The 21,523-nt window shown below is 53.2% G+C and overlaps 1 protein-coding gene across 1 annotated transcript in view; it reads left to right on the top strand.

The window, feature by feature from the left end:
• Positions 1-12,490, top strand: part of IFT43 (intraflagellar transport 43) — a 92,725-nt gene extending 80,235 nt beyond the window's left edge. Inside the window, exons 6-9 of the mRNA XM_066343444.1 lie at positions 10,786-10,858; positions 11,418-11,493; positions 11,968-12,030; positions 12,177-12,490. Coding sequence (XP_066199541.1) covers positions 10,786-10,858; positions 11,418-11,493; positions 11,968-12,030; positions 12,177-12,296 — 332 coding nt within the window. The 3' untranslated portion in view covers positions 12,297-12,490. The remainder of the gene's footprint in view (positions 1-10,785; positions 10,859-11,417; positions 11,494-11,967; positions 12,031-12,176) is intronic.
• Positions 12,491-21,523: the final 9,033 nt, after the last annotated feature.

Below are 21,523 nucleotides of genomic sequence, written 5' to 3'. Positions count from 1 at the left end.
GAGGCATGATTGGATTGTACCACCCCACATCAAAAAGGGTAGGAAAGGCTTAATCCCAAAACCAAGCCCCAGGCTACAAGGATTCTGCCTGCCTTTAGCCCACCCCAACACACATTAATATCACCTGGGCGACGGCCTCCTCGTGTTATCTTTAACAAAGTGAGCATAATACATTTTATCTGCCCAACAAAGGTCTTGTGCCATGCACGCATGCGTGCTGTACATGAAGCAGGCTGCATTCACCTTCTCAGGAACAGGGAGAAAGCTCCGACAGCAATCTGCCATGCCATCATCTGTTTCGGGGAATATGGTTAATAATAAATCATCCAACATCAAGCACTGACGAAAGTCAAAGACAGCTGACTCTACCTGAAATCCAGAGGCAGATTTAACAGGGCACGCCCTGGGCCCCAACTTCTGAAGGGCCCCACAAAACCCCAACTTTGTAATTTTTTCTAATGACAGGGGCCCAATATTTTCTTCTGCGCCTGAGGCCTCAACCGACCTTAATCCGCCTCTGCTGAAATCATTATCGAGATCAGAGTATTTGTTCTGTAACTCCTAGCATTCTGTCTTGGTTGAATAAGAGGACAGGATCAGGACAGGATGAAACCAACCCCTTTTACTTTTGTGACGGTCCTAGACGTGACTGCACGCAGTGTTGCAGCTTTGCAGATACTTCTCCACACAGCTGTGAAGGGAATGAATGAGTGAGGGTGAGAAGGCGAGGAACCTACTGCAGACAGGTCTACAGTGGTGATGACCACAGCTGGGAAGATCTGAGACCACTTAGAGTTTTGTGTTTGTTTGTTTGTTTGTTTTTGTATTTTTTCTGAAGTTGGAAATGGGGAGGCAGTCAGACAGACTCCTGCATGCGCCCGACCAGGATGCACTGGCACGCCCACGGGGGGCGATGCTCTGCCCATCTGGGGCATTGCTCTGTTGCAACCAGAGCCATTCTAGTGCCTGAGGCAGAGGCCATGGAGCCATCCTCAGCACCTGGGTCAACTTTGCTCCAGTGGAGCCTTGGCTGTAGGAGGGGAAGAGAGAGACAGAGAGGAAGGAGAGGGGGAGGGATGGAGAAGCAGATGGGCGCTTCTCCTGTGTGCCCTGGCAGGGAATCGAACCTGGGACTTCTGCACGCCAGGCCGACGCTCTACCACTGAGCCAACTGGCCAGGGCCCACTTAGACTTTTATTGGACTAGAAAGTAATAGAGGCTGGTGTTCTAGGATGTCTGTTCAAAAGATGGAGTCTATATAAAGAGCCATGTGTTCTCTACAAAGAGAAAAGATAGGTAGAGTTATAGAGATGCTCCAAATAGTCTTTGTAACCAAAATCACAGCACGTTGAGGCCTGGGATTACTGGTAGCTGTGTGTGTTCTCCGAAGAGATGTGGTGCATGATGCAGCTTAAAGAGTGACGGCCAGATATCGCTTATGTGGGAAGGGAAGGGACAGGAGTGTTGATGCATCTGAGGTTGGACATAGCACATCACTTAACCCTCAGGTGGAGAAGTCTTTTCCTTCTGACACATCACACGTGGACATTAGTTCCTAAAGAAGGATCCCTAATCCAGGTAGAACAGAAATCCAAGAGAAAGGTATAGATAGGGACCCTCTTACCCTAGCAAGAGATTAACATGATCTAACTTTAGGTGCTACCAGCTTTCTAAAAATTCACAGGTGTTCGCTGTGTGTGCGTGTGTGTGTATGTGTGTGTGTATACTCGTCTATACACACAGGACACATTGGGAATGTGATTCCTGAGTCCATAAGTGTGGTTGACAGACTAGGTTTACCTAAAAGACCCTTTAAGAGAAAGTTCTTGAAAGATGATTACAGAATTGAGACACCATCATTTAAAAGTGCCTGAGGCAAATGCCTTTGAAAATCGCAGCAGCGGAGGGACAGTGAAAGAGCCGCAGCCCTTGATTGTTGCGCAGCTCCCTCAGGACGCGTCCTCCCCTCCCCCCCCCTCCGTTTCTCATCTGATAAGAGAGAGAGCAGCAGTAAGACTCCTCATCTATCTTATGAAAATCCGATGTGGAGTGGCTGTGATCAAAACCAGCTGGCTGTCACCAGCAGTGGCCTTGCACGGAGGGAACCGCTCAGAAGCGTTCCGTGTGTGGGGTGTCACGGGTGGCACCGATCAAAGTAGCATTTTTTTAATAAATATATATAAGGAAAATACAAAACTAAGGATTTAGAATAAAAGCAGTGTAGTTTGTCTTGTTTTTTGAGTATTACACGAAGAGGATGAAATGGAATCAGATATGCCTGGTTTCTAACATGCTTCCACTGGCGGCTCTGAGAAGGTGTTTTCTGTCACATTAATACTGTGTCACTCATCCTGGGTCCTATTGAAGAGAGTGGAGGCTCCTCAGTTTCCATTCCTTCCAGCCACTTCATGCCTCTACATTTTTAAAGTCCTTTACCCCTACTGATCCTTAACAGATCTCAGCAGATCAAAGCTGGGACACCACGAAGCTCCCAGAGCTGTCGAGCGGTAGAGAGCATTCCTATTCATCGTTCTTTGTTCCCTTCAGCTGTCCAGAACCAGTGATGTGCTGTTCCCTAGAGGTCACCCGGCAGGTGACACTGGGGTCCTCCCAATGTCAGGCTCTCGGGCTGAGTGAGATCTTTCCTCACAGAGAACCCCTGTAGGGCCACGCTTGTGTCTCACCAGCACGACCTCTGACTTGCTCAGAGGCTCAGTCCTGGTTGACAGCCCTTTGCATGGCCAATACAGATTCTTACACAGCACTCGATGGACTTGGAGGGCCGGCGGGGCCGGTCTCACTCTGGGCTGTTGCATTCACGGCTCCTTCAGAAACGTGCCATGTCCCTCTGTGGGTAGTGCCGTGCGACCTGGCTTTCACACGCCACGGTATACCACAGACTAGGTCGCCTCTCTCAGCAAAGAAAAAGCCCCTTCTCTGCTCGTGAACCAGCCAGATTCTCCCCACTGTGCCGAGGTCTGGCTTAGCTCAGAAACCGAAATCAGTCCCAACCTTCCTGTCCAACCGTCGTCAGCCAGGTGAGCCCCCACAGCGAGGGGGCTGTGGGGAACCATCAGCCATTCTGACCTTCGGGTCTGTGGTCTTCCCCAGCAGCAGGAGGACAGATGCGGTCTGGCAGGAGCATGGGGGCATTTCAACATGCAGGACACAGGTGAAACAAACAGCCCCAAGCGGGCCCCTCAGGACGGGCTTTTCTTCCTGTCTGTCTGTCACACTCTTCCTCTGCCGCACCTTGGGCCACGCACTTTGCTCGCGGTGAGTCCTGTTTCTCAGCCTGTGGCCTGGCTCTCTGGCCAGCACCACAGCTTCCAGACTCTTCTCCTGTGTCCTCTGCCATTCTCCTCCTCGGCCGGTAACGACTGTGGCTGGACCAGCTTGAACCAGGTGAAATCACAGGGAGTAAGTCTCCACAAAGCAGACCTGCCAGGGACCTGCAGACGGGCCTCTGCACCCCGCACCCTGACTCAGGGAGAGCAGGGGACGGCGCGCTGGGCCCGGCTCGCTCGGGAGACCCTCTGAGACCGTCTCTTCCCCTTGTTCCTTCGGGTGTTTGAAGCCTGTTGCCTACTGCTTTTCCCTTTACTTCTCCCTTTAAAACATTTCTCCATTTTTCACTTAGAAAAAAAATTATTTATACGATTGAGATCCACTAATTAAAGCCATTTTCTGGTATTTGGTTACTGGAGCGTTTGATGTCTCTCTGACAAGACCATGAAATGCACGGAGTGTCCACAGGGACAGAATTTGCTGAACACGGCTCTTTGTAAATGAGGGGACACAGTGTCGCCGCAGCTCATGAATATGAAACGCCCATGATGCCACCTCAGTGGACTTGGGAACACAGATGAATCCTGTCATGGGCTAAATGAGACCAATTTCTTTCACTTAACTTCATCTTCAATCAGACCTTCTTCCATTTGCCTGTTTAAAATTCCCCCTACGTGGTGCGGAAGGTAACGGCATTCAGTGAAACAAAGTTTTGCAGCTGCAGAGAAAATTATAATGACCGCTGGTTGAAAGTTGCCATCTCCTAAAACCATAGACATTGTTTCCTTTGGCTTATGAGCTCCGCTGAGGTCTGCTGACTCTGGGCACAGAATTAGGGGTTGTCTGGACAGCTCTTATTGGGTGTCCTTAAGCAGCATGTCCAGATCCCTCGCATGTGGACTGGTTAGTGAACTTAGCTATGGGTGATGGATGGGAGGAGCCCTTAACAGCCTGCGGGTGCTCTGCCGTGGCCAGGCACCGAGTGGGAGGGCCGCTCTGGGAGAGACTGTGTGTAACCGGGCAGCGCCTTTGTGGTGGGGAGCTCAGTTGGTGGTTGAAGTGACAGGGACAGATGCCATCAGTATGTGCCCCGAGGACCCTGACAAGGTAGACCAACCACTTGTATTATTCACTAAGGTGTCAAAGTAAGACAGTGCTGGAGTGTAGTACACTCTTTATGTAGCTCTCTGGAAACCCTTCTGCATGGGACAAGGAATTGCATTCAGGAAGCCCCAACCAAGAGGGACACAGAGAAGAAGGCTCCCTGTGGGACCTAAGGGCCAGTTGGGATGCCTTCCTTGTTCCCTCCTTCCTGCAGGACTGAGGGTTATGCTCCCAAGACAAGAGCCTGACTGATGCTCATTTCAAGCCGAGTCCAGTCCAAGAGATCACTCTGTTCTAATTATACCCAAGCTGGCAAACAGTGGGATTTGAATGCGGGCTATCCCAGAATGCATCGCAGCGCGCCCGCACCCCTCCACAGGGAGAGGCAGCAGGCTCCTCCCATCAGGCCACTGGGGCTGAAAGCAGCCTCCGGGACTGGACGGGGCGTGAGCATCCCGTGCGCGGTGATGACACCGTCTGTAATGAATGTACTCCAGGGCAGGGGCCGCTTTTCATGCTTTTGAAACCACTTGGAACGGATCCTACTGGCATTCCGTGTTCCCACTATTTATTTCTAGTATTTATTTAAGCATCCCTCATTTATTTCTGTGGATTCAGCTGATAGTTTGTTGGGTAGATCCATTGGCAGACCAGTGTTCTGGTATCATGAGTTTCCCATTTGCCAGTCTTTCTCTTTGAAATAAGTTCTTACTGCTTCTTCTGTGCATTAACAAGCCATTATTGGGGGCTCTCAGAAAGTGAGTTGTAGAGTGGGACACACTGGAGACCTGAGGAGAAAAACACAGGGGGCAGGCCACGTGAGAGCCATGTGACCCCGCCTCAGGGTGGAGGTCCAGGTGGGCCAAGTTTGAGTGGGTCTTCATCTGCAGCCTTTGCTGGGATGTTACCAAATCCAGGAAGCATCCAGGGATCGCTCTTGGCTGTGCTTGTGAAACGCACCCACTCAGACAACTTCAGGATTCAGTAGCCCTCATGCTGTCATTGGAATAACACAGAGAGGGTTGGCGCACAGCTCTCCATGTGTGTGACTTTCAGACTTGAGGGGCATCTGTTGATGCCCTTTTGTTCAGTTGTCTTCAGTTCGCCAGCCCTCGGGAATGCAGAAGGGAGCAGGATGTGGTCCTTGCCCTTAGCTGGTTCAGCATCCAGGAGGCAGGACTAGGGCCAAGGTTACTTTACCTACTGCAAGGTAGGGAGGCCTACCCTGCGGCCTTGAATGAGGACTGGTGGAGAGACCAGGGAGCAAGCTCTGAATCTTGCCTTTTGGATCCTGAGATGATGCACGAAGGAAGTACATGCATTTTCCTTATCTGCTCTTTTATTGTTTTTTATGGATAGACCCCTCCCTTTGCAACCTCGCCAGGCTCAGTCCCTCTTGGTTTCCCCTGCTGTGCCCCAGAGGAGTCTGGTCTGTGTGCCCTGGCTGGTTGGTATAGATCAGCGGTTCTCAACCTGTGGGTCGCGACCCCGGCGGGGGCCGAACGACCAAAACACAGGGGTCGCCTAAAGCCAGGGTCACGACCCACAGGTTGAGAACCGCTGATACAGATCTTCTTCCTGGTATCAGGTATCTCTCTCCTGCCTCACCCGTGCCACTGTGCCCTGGGCCTATATGCCAGCCGCACCGGTTGGCCTTTCATTTCTTCTGTGTTCCGAGGTACTTCCCACCTCATAGTGCTTTTGCATGTCCATCCCTGCCTGGTTGAAGCCTTTTTATCCTTCAGCGTTCAACTGCACTGTCCCTAATTCAGAGAGCTTTCCTAACTCCTCACCCACCCCACCCCCAGAATTCTAAATTAGACCCTCCATGGACTGGACAAAACACATCATGGAGCACCGTGCAGTAATACCAGGTGGTCACCAAAGAATAGACGATCAGTATATTATCAGGACAATAAAAGCAAGTTGTAGAACAACATGTATGGAAAGTGATCTTATTTGTAAACATTTTTAAAAGGATATGTGTGCTGGCTGGCCAGTTGGCTCAGTGGCAGAGCATTCGCCCAGTATATAGATATCCCAGGTTTGATTCCCAGTCAGGGCACACAGGAGAAGCACCCATATGCTTCTCTACCCCTCCCCCTCTTGCCCGGGTGCTGAGGGTGGCTCCATGGCCTCTGCCTCAGGCACTGAAAAATGGCTCCAGTTGCAGTGGAGCAAGGGCCCCAGATGGCAGAGCATAACCCCCTAGTGGGCTTGCTGGGTGGATCCCGGTCGGGCACATGCAGGAGTCTGTCTCTTTGCCTCCTCTTCTCTCACAAAAAAAGATGTGTGTGGTGTGCTGTGGTAGGCATAAATTCTTTCCAGTGAGTTTATACTCAAAATTGTTAATACTGATTACCTCTAGGGAGACAGCTGGGGCTCATATAAAGAAAGGAAAATTTTCAAACTTTTCTGTAGCATTTGAAAATAAGACAAGTAGGACTCCCTGTTGTTTTTAGCTAGAGAATCCAGGTAGTTTCCCTCACAGTAAATAATTGAACTTGTTTACTGTCCCCCACCACACTGGAGCTCCACAGAGACAAGGACGGTGTCCAGAGGGAGGGAGGGAGGGAGGGAGGAAGGGAGTAGTGCAGTGTCCCTACCGTGTGGCTAACTGGCACAAGGGGGGCAGACAGGCAGCTTGAACAGCCTGAGGTGGCTGACTGCAGAGCGAGGGAACAGAGACCACCAAAGAAAGCCGTTTAGTCTGAGGTGTCAGAGCTGGGGCAGAGCAGCAGCTGACCTGTGTGAGGATTGCGCCTGCGTGGGGCCCTGCTGGCAGAACTGGGGGGAGGGATGCGGCCCCTTCCTGGCCTTCCCCTCTGCTGGGGTTGTCCCAGGTGCCCAGCTATCTCCTCCTCCGTGGAGGTGGTTACCAGGAGGGCGGAGAACGAGTCCCAGGGCCCTCTAATGTCTGCACACTTTCTTTCTGCTCCAGTGGCCTTGTTGTGGGAGAGCGGTGAGTTGGGGCAGACGATGAGGGAGAGACTTAGCTTACTTGTGGTTAGTGGTATCGAGAGAGAAGCCCAACAACAGAGGACATGGAGTCTAAGGCGAGGTGGAAACATTCGGCTGCAGGCAGTTGTCGCGCCCCCACTGTAGGGATCTCTCTAAAGGCACTCTAGCTCTGCAAAGAAAGCATGAGTGGGGTGTGAAGCAGCTTGAGGGGCAGTCAGACTGGCGTTGTAAGCATGGCTCTGTTCATTATTCATGGTTTCACCTCGTGCAGACTGCTCTATGTCCCACAGCCTCAGTGTTCTCATCTGGAAAAAGGGCTGGAGTAAATGAGAAAATGAAGGTATAGCTTCCCTTTATGCTCAATATGTTAAATGAGTAAGAATAGCATAGCACTTAGTATTTTATAAAGATTATTGCACTTAATACTTATAGCAACTGTTATGTGGTGGGTATAATCATACCAGTTTCGCAGATGCAGACACTGAGGCACAGAGAGGCGGAAGTCACACAGCTGGTACGTGGGGGACCTGAAGCCGGCCACCCTGCCTCCAGAGCCTGCGCTCTCAGCCTGTGGACGGGAGCGCTGCCCATGTGCTGAACTAGCTCCGTGTTTCTGGTACCGTCTTCCTCTTCTTAGCAGGAGAGAAGAAAATGAGGGTAAAGTTCACATAATCATTCGTTTTTTAAAACTAGTGGTAGCTTTTCAACAGTACAAGAGCAGATTCTTGTATTCCTCTTATTGTCTGTATGGGAAGCATGTGCTTTTGAATGTGAAACCCCCTGAATGAGACTGGGTCCCGGGCCAGACTTGCAGGTCAGGTAGCCACGCTGACTAGGCAGGGCCGCATCGTTTCCTGTGGGCAATTTTGTGAAGAAGTGGATTTCTCAGGCCCACTTTCTTTTTCTAGGTTTGTTCATTGTGTGTGGGGGGTGGGGGCGGGGCGGAGGGAAGCAGAGAAAGAACAAAAACTCCCGAGAACATATCATGTACACACGAGCAAGTCCGAAACTATAAAATCATGAAGTTCTCTGAAGTTTGCCCACAACCTGCTCCGCGGCCACCTGTTCCACAGGGGCCGGCGTGAGGGCCTGACTCGGCTGCGACGGCTCAAGCTGTCACTGCACCGGAATGTTCCAGCTTGCCTTGGCCTGGCTGTCATCGCTGGCTCTGTCCCACTCAGGCAGTTTACCGGGTTCTGTTGGGCACCAGGCTTCCAATTAGAGAGAAATCCCACTGTGTGGCCAGCCCCACCAGTGCCACTCTGCGAGGCCCCTCTGCCAAGGCCGGGACTGACCTCTGATCTGTCACAGATGGGCCAGCCCACACTCCTTCGTGCGCATTTGGAGGAGGGGGGTGGGGACGGAGAGAGCAGCCTGTGGGGAGGCGGAGTGGAGGCCGGGCCGCAGGGCAGTTCCTCTGAGCTGGAGAAGCTGGGCAGAGTTGACAGGACCCAAATGCTAGTGTTGTGGAGGGAAAGGGGACTCTGGGAAGACCCTGGCCTGAGCCCTGAGCTCAGCATGAGGCATTTTCTTACCAACTTCTGAATATTCATCTCAGGCTGGACTCCACATCCAAGGAGAGCCAGGAGCTGCTAACTGGCTCACTCCAAAACTGTCACACTGCTGACAGCGCGTGGCACAGCGGCGTCTGCCTGCCCCACTGCAGTCGGTGCAGCCGCACCAGCCCAGGAGCCCGCCCGCCCGCCCTGGGCCCCGGAGGGCACTGTGGGCGGCAGCCCTCACCATGGAGCATTAGTCACGCGGAGCGGGAGTGTACAAAAAAGCTGAATGTCTATTAGCATAAGCAACAGAATCTTAGAGAGTTCCATTTCTAGTTCTCTGGCAGGGTAGAGAGATGCAGTGAGTTCTGAACAGCTTTCTAGATATACGACTTGGTGACTGTGGTTCATCATTTTGGGTGCTGTGTGTGTTCTTTACGTCCCCCTCAGCCATTTCTCTTTATCTTACCCCTTTCGTTCCTTTCATCACTCTCTTTCTCTGCCTGTATCTCTGTGTCTTATTTTCTGTGCCTCTCTCGCGGACGGTCTCTTATTCCAGGCTCAGCGTCTGTAACCCCACAGCCAGGCGATCGTGAGACACCGTGCATGGAACTGACCCGTCCAGAGCAACCACAGTCTAAGTACTGGACAACCTGAAAGTGGCCAGGGCCTTCCCAGCTGTTCCTGACATGACTCTGCATCACTTTAAAAAAAATAAAAACTGAATTCAATCCACGGAAGCAGACATAAAGGGGCTTCACTTTCTCGTCTCTGAGGGTTTTCCTCTGAGTGTTTGCGGTTGGTTTGGGAATGCCGGGTCTGTCTCAACCCACCCGGCCTTTTCTCCCGCCCCTTCTCACTCTGCCCCCTCCGCAGTCTGGGTAAAACAAAGAAAACTCCTCTTCCGGTCAGTGATACTCGTTTGGAGATGAAAAACTATGGTGTGAGGTTGTCCCCGTGAGAAGAGGACTATTTTTGTACCTTAGGCCAGTTGCCACAGCTAAGAAATGTGCTGTCTCTGTTTCTCCATTTGCATGACTTTGTTAGATTGGTGAAAGAAATGGCTTTGGGTCTCCTTCTGTGTCTGTGTGTCTGTCTTGTTGGGTCTCCTTCTATGTCTGTGTGTCTGTCTTGTTGGGTCTCCTTCTATGTCTGTGTGTCTGTCTTGTTGGGTCTCCGTCTATGTCTGTGTGTCTGTCTCGAACAGAGAGTTCAGAGAGGGCAGCCTCTGGGAGACAGCAGGAGAAGCGGCGTCTTTAGAATCAGCACTGTATTGGGTCAGACCTGGCACATGGAGCTCTGATCTCACTGCTGGGGAACCAGGTTGTAGCATTCGGTGCGAGATGACCGTCAGACCCAGGCTCAGGGCCATGAGGACCGTGAGGACTGCAGGGACTACAGTGGGCTCATCGGTCACGAGGAGGTGTGTGCATAGTGACGTTCACTGCGGGGCACTCAGCTTCCTCAGTTCCTCTGTCTCTGACCCTGCCAGGCCCATTCACTGATTCCTCTTCCTTCTGCTCCTCCAAGTGCTGTCTGGGACGCTCTTCTCATTTCCTTCCGTTTCGCCTTGGAGACCCACTCCAATGACTCCCAACCTGGAGTGTACATCGGGATCTTCAAAGAAGTCTTAGGAAAAATACAGACGCCTGAGCCGCACCCAGGAGGTTCTAATCCTGCTGGTTCTGGGGTAAAGCCTGGGATTCAGGAATTGTTGACATTCTCCCTTTGATTCGAATGTGCACCTCTAGCTCAGTCCCACAGCCCCAGACAGGGAGCCGTTGGAGGGCAGGGACTGTGTCTACGTGTCCACTCTGTCCCGAGCCTCTGGCCCCGTCCGTGGTGGGCGTGTTGATGACGACAAGTAATAAATGGAGAGGAGGTGAGGTCCCTGTTCATTCTGCGGACAGTTTTGCCGCCTCTCTCGTTGCAGATATTCTTGTGATTCCGGATCTGGAAGACATACAGGAAGAGGACTTTGCTTTGCAGGTGGCGGCCCCTCCCAGGTACGGTAAATGAGGGAAGAAGCTGCAGGAGGCAGGGAACATGTGAACTGATATACCCCAGACACCGTCTACGTGGTTCTGCGCCCGGGCAGACCCTCACGTGCCCATGATGGGCTCTCTCTCAGGATTCCCGTTTTAGTAGACGTTTCTTCCCGTTCAGTGGTTCCCCAGCGGCGGGGAGGCTCTGGGGACGGGCCCAGCAGCACTCCTGGGACCAGTCCTGCCTGTGGGTCCTCCTCACATGGGCCAGCAGCACTCCTGGGACCAGTCCTGCCTGCGGGTCCTCCTCACATGGTCCAGCAGCACTCCTGGGACCAGTCCTGCCTGCGGGTCCTCCTCACATGGTCCAGCAGCACTCCTGGGACCAGTCCTGCCTGCGGGTCCTCCTCACATGGGCCAGCAGCACTCCTGGGACCAGTCCTGCCTGTGGGTCCTCCTCACATGGTCCAGCAGCACTCCTGGGACCAGTCCTGCCTGTGGGTCCTCCTCACATGGGCCAGCAGCACTCCTGGGACCAGTCCTGCCTGTGGGTCCTCCTCACATTCTGTCTTTCCTGCAGCACCCAGGTCAACCGCGTGATAACCTACCGGGACCTGGACAACGACCTCATGAAGTACTCAACCTTTCAGAGCCTGGTGAGTGGGACGTCTGCCTGGAGGGGTACGCTCCAGACAGCACCCTCAGGGACTTCTCAGCCCTCTGGGGGTCTCTGAGGCTGCTGTCAACAGTCCCTCTGCCGGAGGCATCATCCTGGGGTCTTACAGTACCTCTAGACCCAACACATCCCACCTGTGTCCGTGGCTGCCCACTTGGGGTCCATAGATACACTGGTCCTGGCGATATGCTGCTGGCAGGCCCTGCCCTCCTAGTGTGGGCCTTCCCCCAAAGGATGCCCAGCCTGTAGACGTCGTGTTCCCTCAGTGGCCTCACGGTCCACTCATTTTACTCAGAGAAGCATTCCTGAGCTCTGCCTCTGGGAAGTTCTAACACACACACCTGGTTCTCCTCATTTTGCAACAGACAACTGTCTGAAGGCCTCTCGAGGTACACAGATATTTTTCTTTCCTTTTTTCTTTATTTTTTGTTTGTTTGTTTGTTTGCATTCACAGAATGGAAGCATTGACCTGAGGCTGCTCTCCGCAGTCCTCACGCCAGAGCCAGAAGTCCGGGAGGTAGGTAGCAGCGGCAGCTCCTTCCTCCGTCCGCCCGTCCTTCCTCGAGCTGGCTCCCAGGCCGACCCGCCTCCCCACAGACGGGTGGGAGGGCTGTGCTCGCAGGGGGCCTCCCTTCATCCTACCCAGCGCACCTCTCTCGGCAGGACGACGTCTGCTGGGACTGGGACCGGCTGTACACTGAGGTGTCCTCGGAGCTCCTCTCTGAGTGGGACCTGCTGCAGACAGCCAAGGAGGACCCCGTGGGACAGTCTGCACACACCTGACCCCATGGGGGACAAAGGACCACTCCCTGCACGAAATAACCTCTGCTTTGGACTTAAAAAAATGCAATAAGACTAAAACTAAAGAAGCTTGCAAGCAGCTTAGAATTTTTATGTGGAGTACTTTGTAATAAAAATATTTATTTTCAGGTGACCACATTGGCTCATTCAGTTGTAATAAATTGCTTTTTCCTGTGGCTGTCTCTTCCATTTCGGTAGTGCGGGGATAGCTGTTAAACAGTGTGATGGGGACTGTCCCCAGTGGGAGAGCGGGAGGGAGAGCTAGCTCGGGGAGAGAAGGCGCTAGCATTGTTCAGTCCGCAGAGGCCACGTGGCCCCTGCAGCATCTACCCCTGAGCCCCGGAGCGCAGGGCTCTGCCGGCTGGGCCGGGCTGGGCCTGGCGGGACGTCTCTCTCAGTGTGGACTTTCAGTTGCATTAGTGAAGTTGCACTTGTCTCCTTTGTGCTTTTAGGTGGCTTCGCTGAGGACACAGCAAGAAGTAGGTGTGATAAGGTGACCCATTCCTCACATCGGGGTTTGGTGGCTCTTCTGACAACACTCCCCTCTCACCCTCTTCCTGCAACCCATGCCCAGGGCTCCCGAAGCAGGTTTCCCTTCTGCCACAGGTCCCCGAGCCTCGTTTCTGGTTCCCGCTAGCAGGGGCCAGCTTGGCAGCCCCGAGGGTTCCGCAGAAATGCTCTCTTGGGGGCCTGGGCCTCCCTCTGACCCTTTGGGTCTCCGTTGCGTCCCCACGCAGCGCTACTGCCCGTTTCCAAAATGTGCTAAGATCTGGAACAGAGCCCAACCCTGTTTCTAAACAGAAACAGCTTTAGTTTTTGTTTTTCTCTCTTTCTCCCCGAGCCATCTCATGTGAGGACGGGGACGCTTTCCCGCCACCTCTCCTGGACGCCCTGGGTCAGGCCCGCGCGGGCTGACGCCGAGGAAGCCCCACCCCTCGGCCACGGCCACCGAAGTGCGTGGTGCTGCTCTCATCCTGCCTGGAGAGCCCTTCATTAAAATTCAGAAAAACAAAGAGGCTCCACACTTCAAGAACCCACTGGGGGGTTATTTTTGTCTGACTACGTGTGCCCTAACCCCGGTGAGCCACGCGGGCCCCAGAACCGGCACAGAGGAGGCTTGTCTGCTAATTATAAACTCTGGGATTTGGTGGCTTTGGGGTCTCTTCTCGTCTTCCAGAGTCACACACTTTTAGCCCAGACAGCCCCTCTTTGGAATAATTCCCACGGTCACCGAGGAGTTCCCATCCAGGCTGGTCTTTCTTGCATCTGCATGATTGTGAAACCCGCAGGAGAAAGGCTGTATTTCTGGTACGTTAATTACCGGCAAACACCTGCCTCAGGACTCCGATAACCTTGGAGGTCTTCAGCCTGCCAGACCACGTGGCGAGGGGTGGACTTCCTCCCTCCCTCCCTTTGTTGTACAACAACAGCAGCAACAAGATCAAACATGTATGAGCACTTACCACATGCCAGGCACTGGGCTTGCACATAGGAATTATCTGCTTAATCCTCAACTGCTCAACAAAGCAGATAGGTCTTTAGCTCATTTTACAGATACCAAAACTGAGGGTCGAAGAGGTCAAGAGATCGCCCAAGATTATCCACCTGCTTAGTGCCAGAGCTGGAATTCAAAACCAAGTTGTCTGACGCTGCTGTGCTTTTAACACCTGTGGTATTGTTCCTCCTCTGCTGACCTCAGCTTGGGACGGGGACCTGCCATACAGAGGGGAGAATTAGCAGCGTGCTGGGAGGAACTGCCTGCCCCCCGCCCCCCCCTCCTTGACCAGGTATCCATTTTTTGTGTGGAGTGACCACAGAGCAGAGGGCTTCTGTCAGGCTTGGGTGTGAAGCCCCTCAGCATGGCGGAGCTCACGAGTCTTGGCCCTGGTGGGAGAGGACAAAGCCCGTGGACCTAGGAGAGGTAGAACGTTGTTACTTGAGCTAAGCCCGGACAGGAGCCAGGCTCAGGCCACGTGTGGCCAGTTCTCCTGTCACCTGCCTGGGCCCAGGTCACGCCCTGCCTGGGCTTCATCCTTTACAATAATACATTTGACATCACCTCCTCAGAGTTTCTAGAGAATGACAGGCCGTTCCAGAACCTACATCCTCCCCGTTTTTCATCAACAGCTCAGATACCTACCTTATGTTCCAGCCAGCGGGGTTGCCCAACCACACTTCAGAGGGCCTCCTAAGAAGATGGCCCACGAGGTATGGCAGAATGGACAGGCATTCGGGGACCCACAGTGTGGCTCTGTGCAGACATGGGGGAGGCATGGGTGTGTGTTGGTACAGCTGTCTCTGCGGCATGGGGACCGTGGCCTTACTGGTTTCGTCTAGACTGGCTTGTGTCGCCTCTGAGCAGGCTTGAGAAGTCCCAGCTGGTCTCTTGACAAAATCTCCATGTGTCTTTGCATTGCCGGACCCTGGTGGGCCAATTTGTTCCTTCCTGAGATACTGATAGCTACTTAGTATGTTCCAGGCTCTGTTCCAGGCACGGCAGAGGTAGACCGAGACGAGGAAATCCCCTTCCCTCCTGGCACATACACCTGGGGGCTGAGTGGGGGGTGGACAAATAAGGAAGACAGGTAGTACCCTGTTTCCCCGAAAATAAGACAGTGTCTTATATTAATTTTTGCTCCTAAAGACATGCTAGGTCTTGTTTTCAGGGGAGGCCTTATATTTCTAAGCTTGAAAAAAATTGCACTAGGTCTTATTTTCGGGAGATGTTTCATTTTCGGGGAAACGGGGTATGTCAGATGGGAATAGATGCTGTGGAGATAAACAGAGCAGGCAAGGGAGTGCTGGGTGGAGGCTGTGCCTTTAAACGGGGTGGTCAGGGCAGGCCTCACTGGAAAGGTGACATTTGAGCAAAGACCTGAAGAAGGTAAAAGAGGGACCAACACGGGGATGTGAGGAACTGTGTTCCAAGGAGTGAGAGCTGTGTTTGCAGAAGAGCCAGCAGGAGGCCCTGCCCCTGGCTTGTTTGAGTAGCAGCAGGAAGCCTGTGTGTCTCAAGTGGAGGGGACAAGGGGGGAGGAGCCACCCTGCCTTGTTTGGCCCCAGGCCTGTGCTTATCCCAGAAAAGCCCGTGGGCATGCGCAGTTCACTCCCTTCAGAGACGCTCTTAGACCCCCTCGGGCTTGCCAGGGGCCTTTGGAAAATGCTATCCAACCGGCTGCACAGCCTCTTCATGCCTGGCCTGGAGAAAGCAAACAGTTGATGTTGCACGAGGAGAGTGGGAAACAATGAGCTCTGTCTGCCCGGGACCAGAGGTCAGGAGGCTGCTGCGGGCTCCGGCGGGGTGCTGGAAAGACAGGACGGCATTGTGTGGCCCCGGAGTGGACCACTCCACGGAAACCTGCAGCTCCAGTGGAAAGCTCGAGCAAGCAGTTCGTCTGGGCAGGCTTGTGGCTGAACCAAAAGTCGTCTCTACCCCTGAGTGTTGGCTCATTTTTGCTAAACCCCAGGGCACTCAAGACAGGCTTTTGTAACTATACTGCTCACAAAAATAAGGGGATATTTCAAAATGAATATGAAGCGATTAAAAAAAGAAGTATTTGATTTTTTTCATTAAACAAGAACATCAGAAAAGCAAAGGACAAGTCAAAGAAAGTTCAATTATGCAAATGAGATGCACAACCAAGTTTTATTTCATTGGTGAAAATACACCAGACGAAAGGCAGGAAGTACTGGAGTATCTGCACGGTCCCTGATCCCCTAATTTTTGTGAGCAGTGTATGTGCTCCAGATGGAAACTGACGCTAGTGCCTACACCAGAATGTGCTGCTTATATATCAAGGCCTCTCTTGATTAGTGGGGGGGGGGGGGGGCAGTGAGCTTTGGTGCTGGAGATCTAGGTGAAAGGCGGTATTGGCTACAGCAAGACAAGACGGCTGAGCATCCTTGCCCTTCTTGCCTAAGCAGTGCTGTCCTCGTCTGCTGGGGGCCAGGGAGTCAGTGGGGAAGGGTTCGGTGGAGGAGGTAGGGAGCAGAGGCAAAGAACACGGATTCTGGGTCAGGCAGGCCTGGGTTCCAGTCCCAGCTCTGCCGCTTGGTAGCCGTGGGTCCCTGCCTGAGCTGCTTTCTCTTTCTGATCCTGTTTTCTCAACTGTAAAATGGGGATATTTGTTCTGTCCTCTTGCGATTGTGATCCCCAGTGAAAGCTGACTGCTGTTAGACTTTAGGACTGGATGTGATTGAACAGTGAGCATAGAATGAGTCGCTCTGGATATTTTATTGCTAGGGGATGCCCCCTTCACTTCCCCCCACAGAACTCTGAATGGCTTGGCACTAGCGGTTTTGTGCTTTGTTTGTAACAACTTTATGGAGGTATAATAGGCAGGCCTTAACATTCACCCACTGAAAGTATACAATTCAGTGATTTGAGTACATTTATGAAGTTACGCAACCATCTCCATAATCCTGTATGGGAACATTTTCATCTCCCTTGTGTTTATTTCCAGTGAATTCCACTCCCACCCACTTCCAGCCCTACTCAACCCTGATCTGCTTTCTGACTGTACGTTTGTGCCTAGAAATAGGCTCAGATAATATGTGTCTTTTGGGTCTGGCCACTTCCGTGGAGCATGTTTTCCAGGCTCCCCACGTGGCAGCAGGTGTTAGGAGTTCGCTCTTTTGGTTGCTGACTTTCCTTGCGGGCTCCATATCGCCCTTGTTTAACTGCTGCTCACCAGCTGAGGGCCGTTTGAGTTTCTAGCTTTGGGGTGTGATGAATAATGCCGCTGTGGACATTCATGTGGACGTCTGAGTGTGGACATAGGTTTTCATTTCTCTTGGGTAGATTCCTAGGAGTGAAGTTGCTGGGTCATCTAGTATGTTTATGTTTAACTGTTAAGAACGGCCAAACTGTTTTCCAGGGTATCAGTTCTGTTTGTGTTTTAGGGTATCAGGGTTAAGTTCTTTCTTTTTTTTTCTTCTTTCCATAGTTTTTCCAAGGTTGTTGTTAAATTTATAGGAGGCACACTCTCCTGGTTCCCCCTCCCTTTCTTCTTCCTGTCATTGAGCTTATCTCTGTGTGGAGAGACAGAGCTCATCTCCCCCCTTCCCCCATCCCCATAGCCTGGGAGTTTCTTCCAGATGAAATGGGGTGTTGTTTCTCTTGAGCCCCGTGCATAGTCCAGGAGTTCAGAGTCAAATAAGGCATCGCACTAACCCTAAGGAGCTCACAATCTATAGAGAAACAGACAGAATTCATTTATATCTTCCTTCCTTCCTTCCTTCCTTCCTTCCTTCCTTCCTTCCTTCCTTCCTTCCTTCCTTCCTTCCTCCTTTCTTTTCTCTCTCTCTCTCTTTCTTTCTTTTTTAACATGAGAGGAGGGGAAGTATAGAGACAGACTCCTGCATGCACCCTAACCAGGATCCACCCAGCAACCGCGTCTGGGGCTGATGCTCGAATCATCCAAGGTATCCTCAGTGCCTGGGGCTGATGCTTGAACCAATGGAGCCACTGGCTGAGAGAGGGGAAGGGAGAGAGAGAGAGAGAGAGAGAGAGAGAGAGAGAGAGAGAAGAGAGAGAGAGGAGAGAGAGAGAGGAGAGAGGAGAGAGAGGGAAGAGAAGCATATGGTCACTTCTCATGTGTGCCCTGACCGGGGATTGAACCCAGGACGTCCACACACTGGGCCGATGCTCTATCCCCTGAGCCAGCTGGCCAGGGCCTCATTTATATTTTCTAAGCATTGGTTTGGAAAACCAGAGAGGCTTTCAGGTGAATGGAGGAGCCCACACGATCCCCTGAAAGAGCAGATTAAGGGAGAGGGGAGGGGAGCTTCATATGTGCACCAAGAAATACGGAACTGGAATTGGTTCGCTCAGAGCAGGGATCAGCAAACTGCAGCCCGTGGGCCAGATCTAGCCACTGCTGGTTCTAGTAAAATCTTGCTGGAACAGAGTCAGTCGTCTGTGGCTGCTTTTGTGAAACAATAGCAGAACGGAGTTGTGACAGAGGCTGCGTGGCCAGCAAAGCCTGGAGTGTTTACCGTCTGGTCCTTATGGAGAAGGTCTGCTGCCTCCTCCTTAGAGGAAACAGTGAGGGTGGGAAATAACAACACCGCACGCCCGGAGTCCAGCCAGTGGCCTCTTCCAGGGGTGAGCTGCTGCGGGAGTGACCTGCGGGATGTCAGGAAAGGATGGACGGCCGGGTGCTTCTGGCTCCTAAAAGAGGGAGACAAACTTCCCTTTTCCAAGAAAAGGAAAAAAACAGTCATCAGTGCCCGCAAAGTTGGCACATAATCTGAGACAAAAAGCCAGGAAGGGTGACTCTAGGTTGCTTCTTGGCCCTTTGATCCTATTGAGGATGCGGATGGGGGAGTCGCTAGGGGTCAAATACCTTTGGCAGTAGGCTCAGAATAATGAAGAGAAAGCCCTGTGGAGGGGGCTAGGAGCAAAGGAGGGGAAAAATCGGGGTTTTCTTCTGTTGAGGTCGAAATCAGAAAGCAAGGGAGTCGGGAGCAGACAGAGGAAGTGGCTGTCCCTCTTGTGGCTGTGATGGAGTGAATTAATTCCAGGCATATGTTCCCAGCATCTGTCGTGGTGACCTGGACCGGAGGGGTCAGCGAGAAAGAGGGGACCATGCCAGGGCTGAGCATTAGCCCAGAATCCCCGGGCTGCAGGGGCTCTTGGCTCCCACGGAACAATGGCTGGCCAGCGTGCCCGGGAACATCTGCCGCAGCTGCAGCAAGCAGCCCTGCCTTCTGAGGGGGGGCCCTCCGTGCAGTCTCCGCAAGGAAATGCCTGGCTGCGGAGGGGCTGAGAGAAGACCGGGAAGAGTCCTGCAATCCTCGTCTCTTCCAGATCTCGGGCTGCAGCAGAGTCGACCCTCCAGCCACACATCCTGCCAGCAGACCGAGGGTGTGACACAAGGGACTGCACTGGGAGGGGCAGGGGGAGCTAGGGCCTCCGATAGCAGGAATGCACAGGGGCCTTGGGACGCCCTCCTGGGTACCAGCCCTGAATGTCATCTGGGCTGCTTATCTGGTACAAAGTGTCCCTCAACACAGAGAGGAAGCAGGCAGGAGGCACAGTGGCTACGAATACAGACTGTGCTCTTCCACGTCATACCTGTACAACTGGGGATGGGTCCTCATACCTCTTTGTGCCTCAGTTTCCTCACCTAGAGAGTGAGGTAGAAAGTGATTCCTGTCTCGTAAGGCTTTGGGGGTGATTAAACGAGCTGATCCTTGTCATGGGTCTGACCCCAAGCAGGCACTCCATGAAGATGAGTTCTGATCACATAGCGAGCACGGGCAACGACTTACGGATTGCTTCTGACAGGAAGTCAGGGGAATTGGGCACTGACAGGACCTACGTTAGCATCTAGCTCAAGGTCATGAATTAGGGGCCCCCAGACTGGCTTTGACCTACAGGACTGTTAGGCTAACACATTTTTTTGAATTGTTCAGTTAATTATCCGCATTGAAAAATTTAAGATTTCACATTAAACCCCAGATTTCCAGCTTCTCTTTAAAAATTGGGACATCTGTCCACTCTGGGGCTCCAGCCCCCTGGGGTAGCGGTGGGCCGGAGTTGAGAAGCAACAGCTCCTTTGACCAGGGGTGGTTCATCGCTCACCCCGTCCTCCACCACGTGGACACTTCTGCCCCGCCACGGTGGCCATTGACTTGGAGACTCCGCCCACCTTCCGCATTTTCCAATGAGGAGCCTGTTCCGCAAGTACACTGACCCGGGGTCGTGTTCCTGAGGCTGGAACTCAAGTGCTCACTCGCAGGCCAGTGTCCTTTGTCAGTAACCAAGGCCCCTGCCCCCTGTGATGTATGACCTAAAATCACGTAAGTGCTGGAGGAGATCCAGTGCACCTACCATCGGGCTACCCTCCATGACCAGGAAGCATGACCCTGTGTCCAGCATGCATCTGACAAGAACTTGAGCAGAGCCCTAGGACCCCAGAGCCAGTAACTGCTTAGCCATCTGCCCCGCACTGAACTGTTCACACTCCGCCCTGGGGCAGACGGTGTTGCTTGGAAAGAGTGGCCAGCTCAGCGTTCACAGGACTCCAGGAACCACGTCATTTCTCCACAGCAGCCGCCAGGGCCTCAGTCACGTGACTGAGGTGTTCCGAGGGGGTCCTGAGGCTGCAGGGACAATGTCTGGCTCGCAGGTGTCAGGAGCAGGAGAGTACCCCCCATCCATGGGCTAGCAGGATCTCCATGCCAGGCGCGGAAGGAGGGGTCAGCCCTGCGGTGCAGCCACTCAGCTCCCCTGAAAAAGAAAACTGGGCTAGAAGTGCAGTTTGCCATCAGCTTCTACCTGTGGTGCCTTCAGTGTGTGCCTCCGAGTCCGGGCCGAAGCCACATGCTTCCCTGGTAGTGCCTAGCCAGCTATGAACCCTGGCAGTGGTACAGGTCACCAGGTCCCCTCCATGGCAATCTTGGCACCAGGCTCCCCCTTGGGCTGGCCAGTCTGAGGCTGCCTACTTCTCCTCCTTCTCACCTTTTTTTTTTTTTTTTTTTTGTATTTTTCCGAAGCCAGAAACGGGGAGGCAGTCAGACAGACTCCCGCATGCGCCCGACCGGGATCCACCCAGCACGCCCACCAGGGGGCGATGCTCTGCCCATCTGGGGCATCGCTCTGTTGCGACCAGAGCCATTCTAGCGCCTGAGGCAGAGGCCAAGGGGCCATCCCCAGCGCCCGGGCAAACTTTGCTCCAATGGAGCCTTGGCTGTGGGAGGGGAAGAGAGAGACAGAGAGGAAAGAGAGAGGGAGGGGTGGAGAAGCAGATGGGTGCTTCTCCTGTGTGCCCTGGCCTGGAATCGAACCTGGGACTCCTGCACGCCAGGCTGACACTCTACCACTGAGCCAACCGGCCAGGGCCCCTTCTCACCCTCTTGACAGGTGTCCGACCTGCATGGCCACCTGAGGGTTTTCCTGTTACTCCTGCTTCCTCTCCCCTTTTGTTTTCTCAGTCTACTTGGTCTGATTCCCTGCGGACCCAGAACAGCGGGCCTGGAGTGGTCCAGCTGGACTGGGTGGGCGGGGCAGACTCCTGGGCAGGGCTGAGGGGAGGGGCCTGTGAGGGGAGGGGCGGTGGCTTCTCCAGAGGCAGGCGCCTCTGAGCCCCGTGGGCTTGGCTGGGTGTGGGTTTATGTGGAGTGGATAGAAGGAGGGAGTTTCCTCTCTCACCCCTTAAGTGCCAACTTGGAACCTAATCCAGTGGAGCAGGCCCAGAAAGGAG

The sequence above is a fragment of the Saccopteryx leptura genome, chromosome 6, assembly GCF_036850995.1.
Source record: "Saccopteryx leptura isolate mSacLep1 chromosome 6, mSacLep1_pri_phased_curated, whole genome shotgun sequence".
NCBI classification, from domain to species: Eukaryota; Metazoa; Chordata; class Mammalia; order Chiroptera; family Emballonuridae; genus Saccopteryx; species Saccopteryx leptura.
This window is presented reverse-complemented; position numbering and strand designations above follow the sequence as displayed.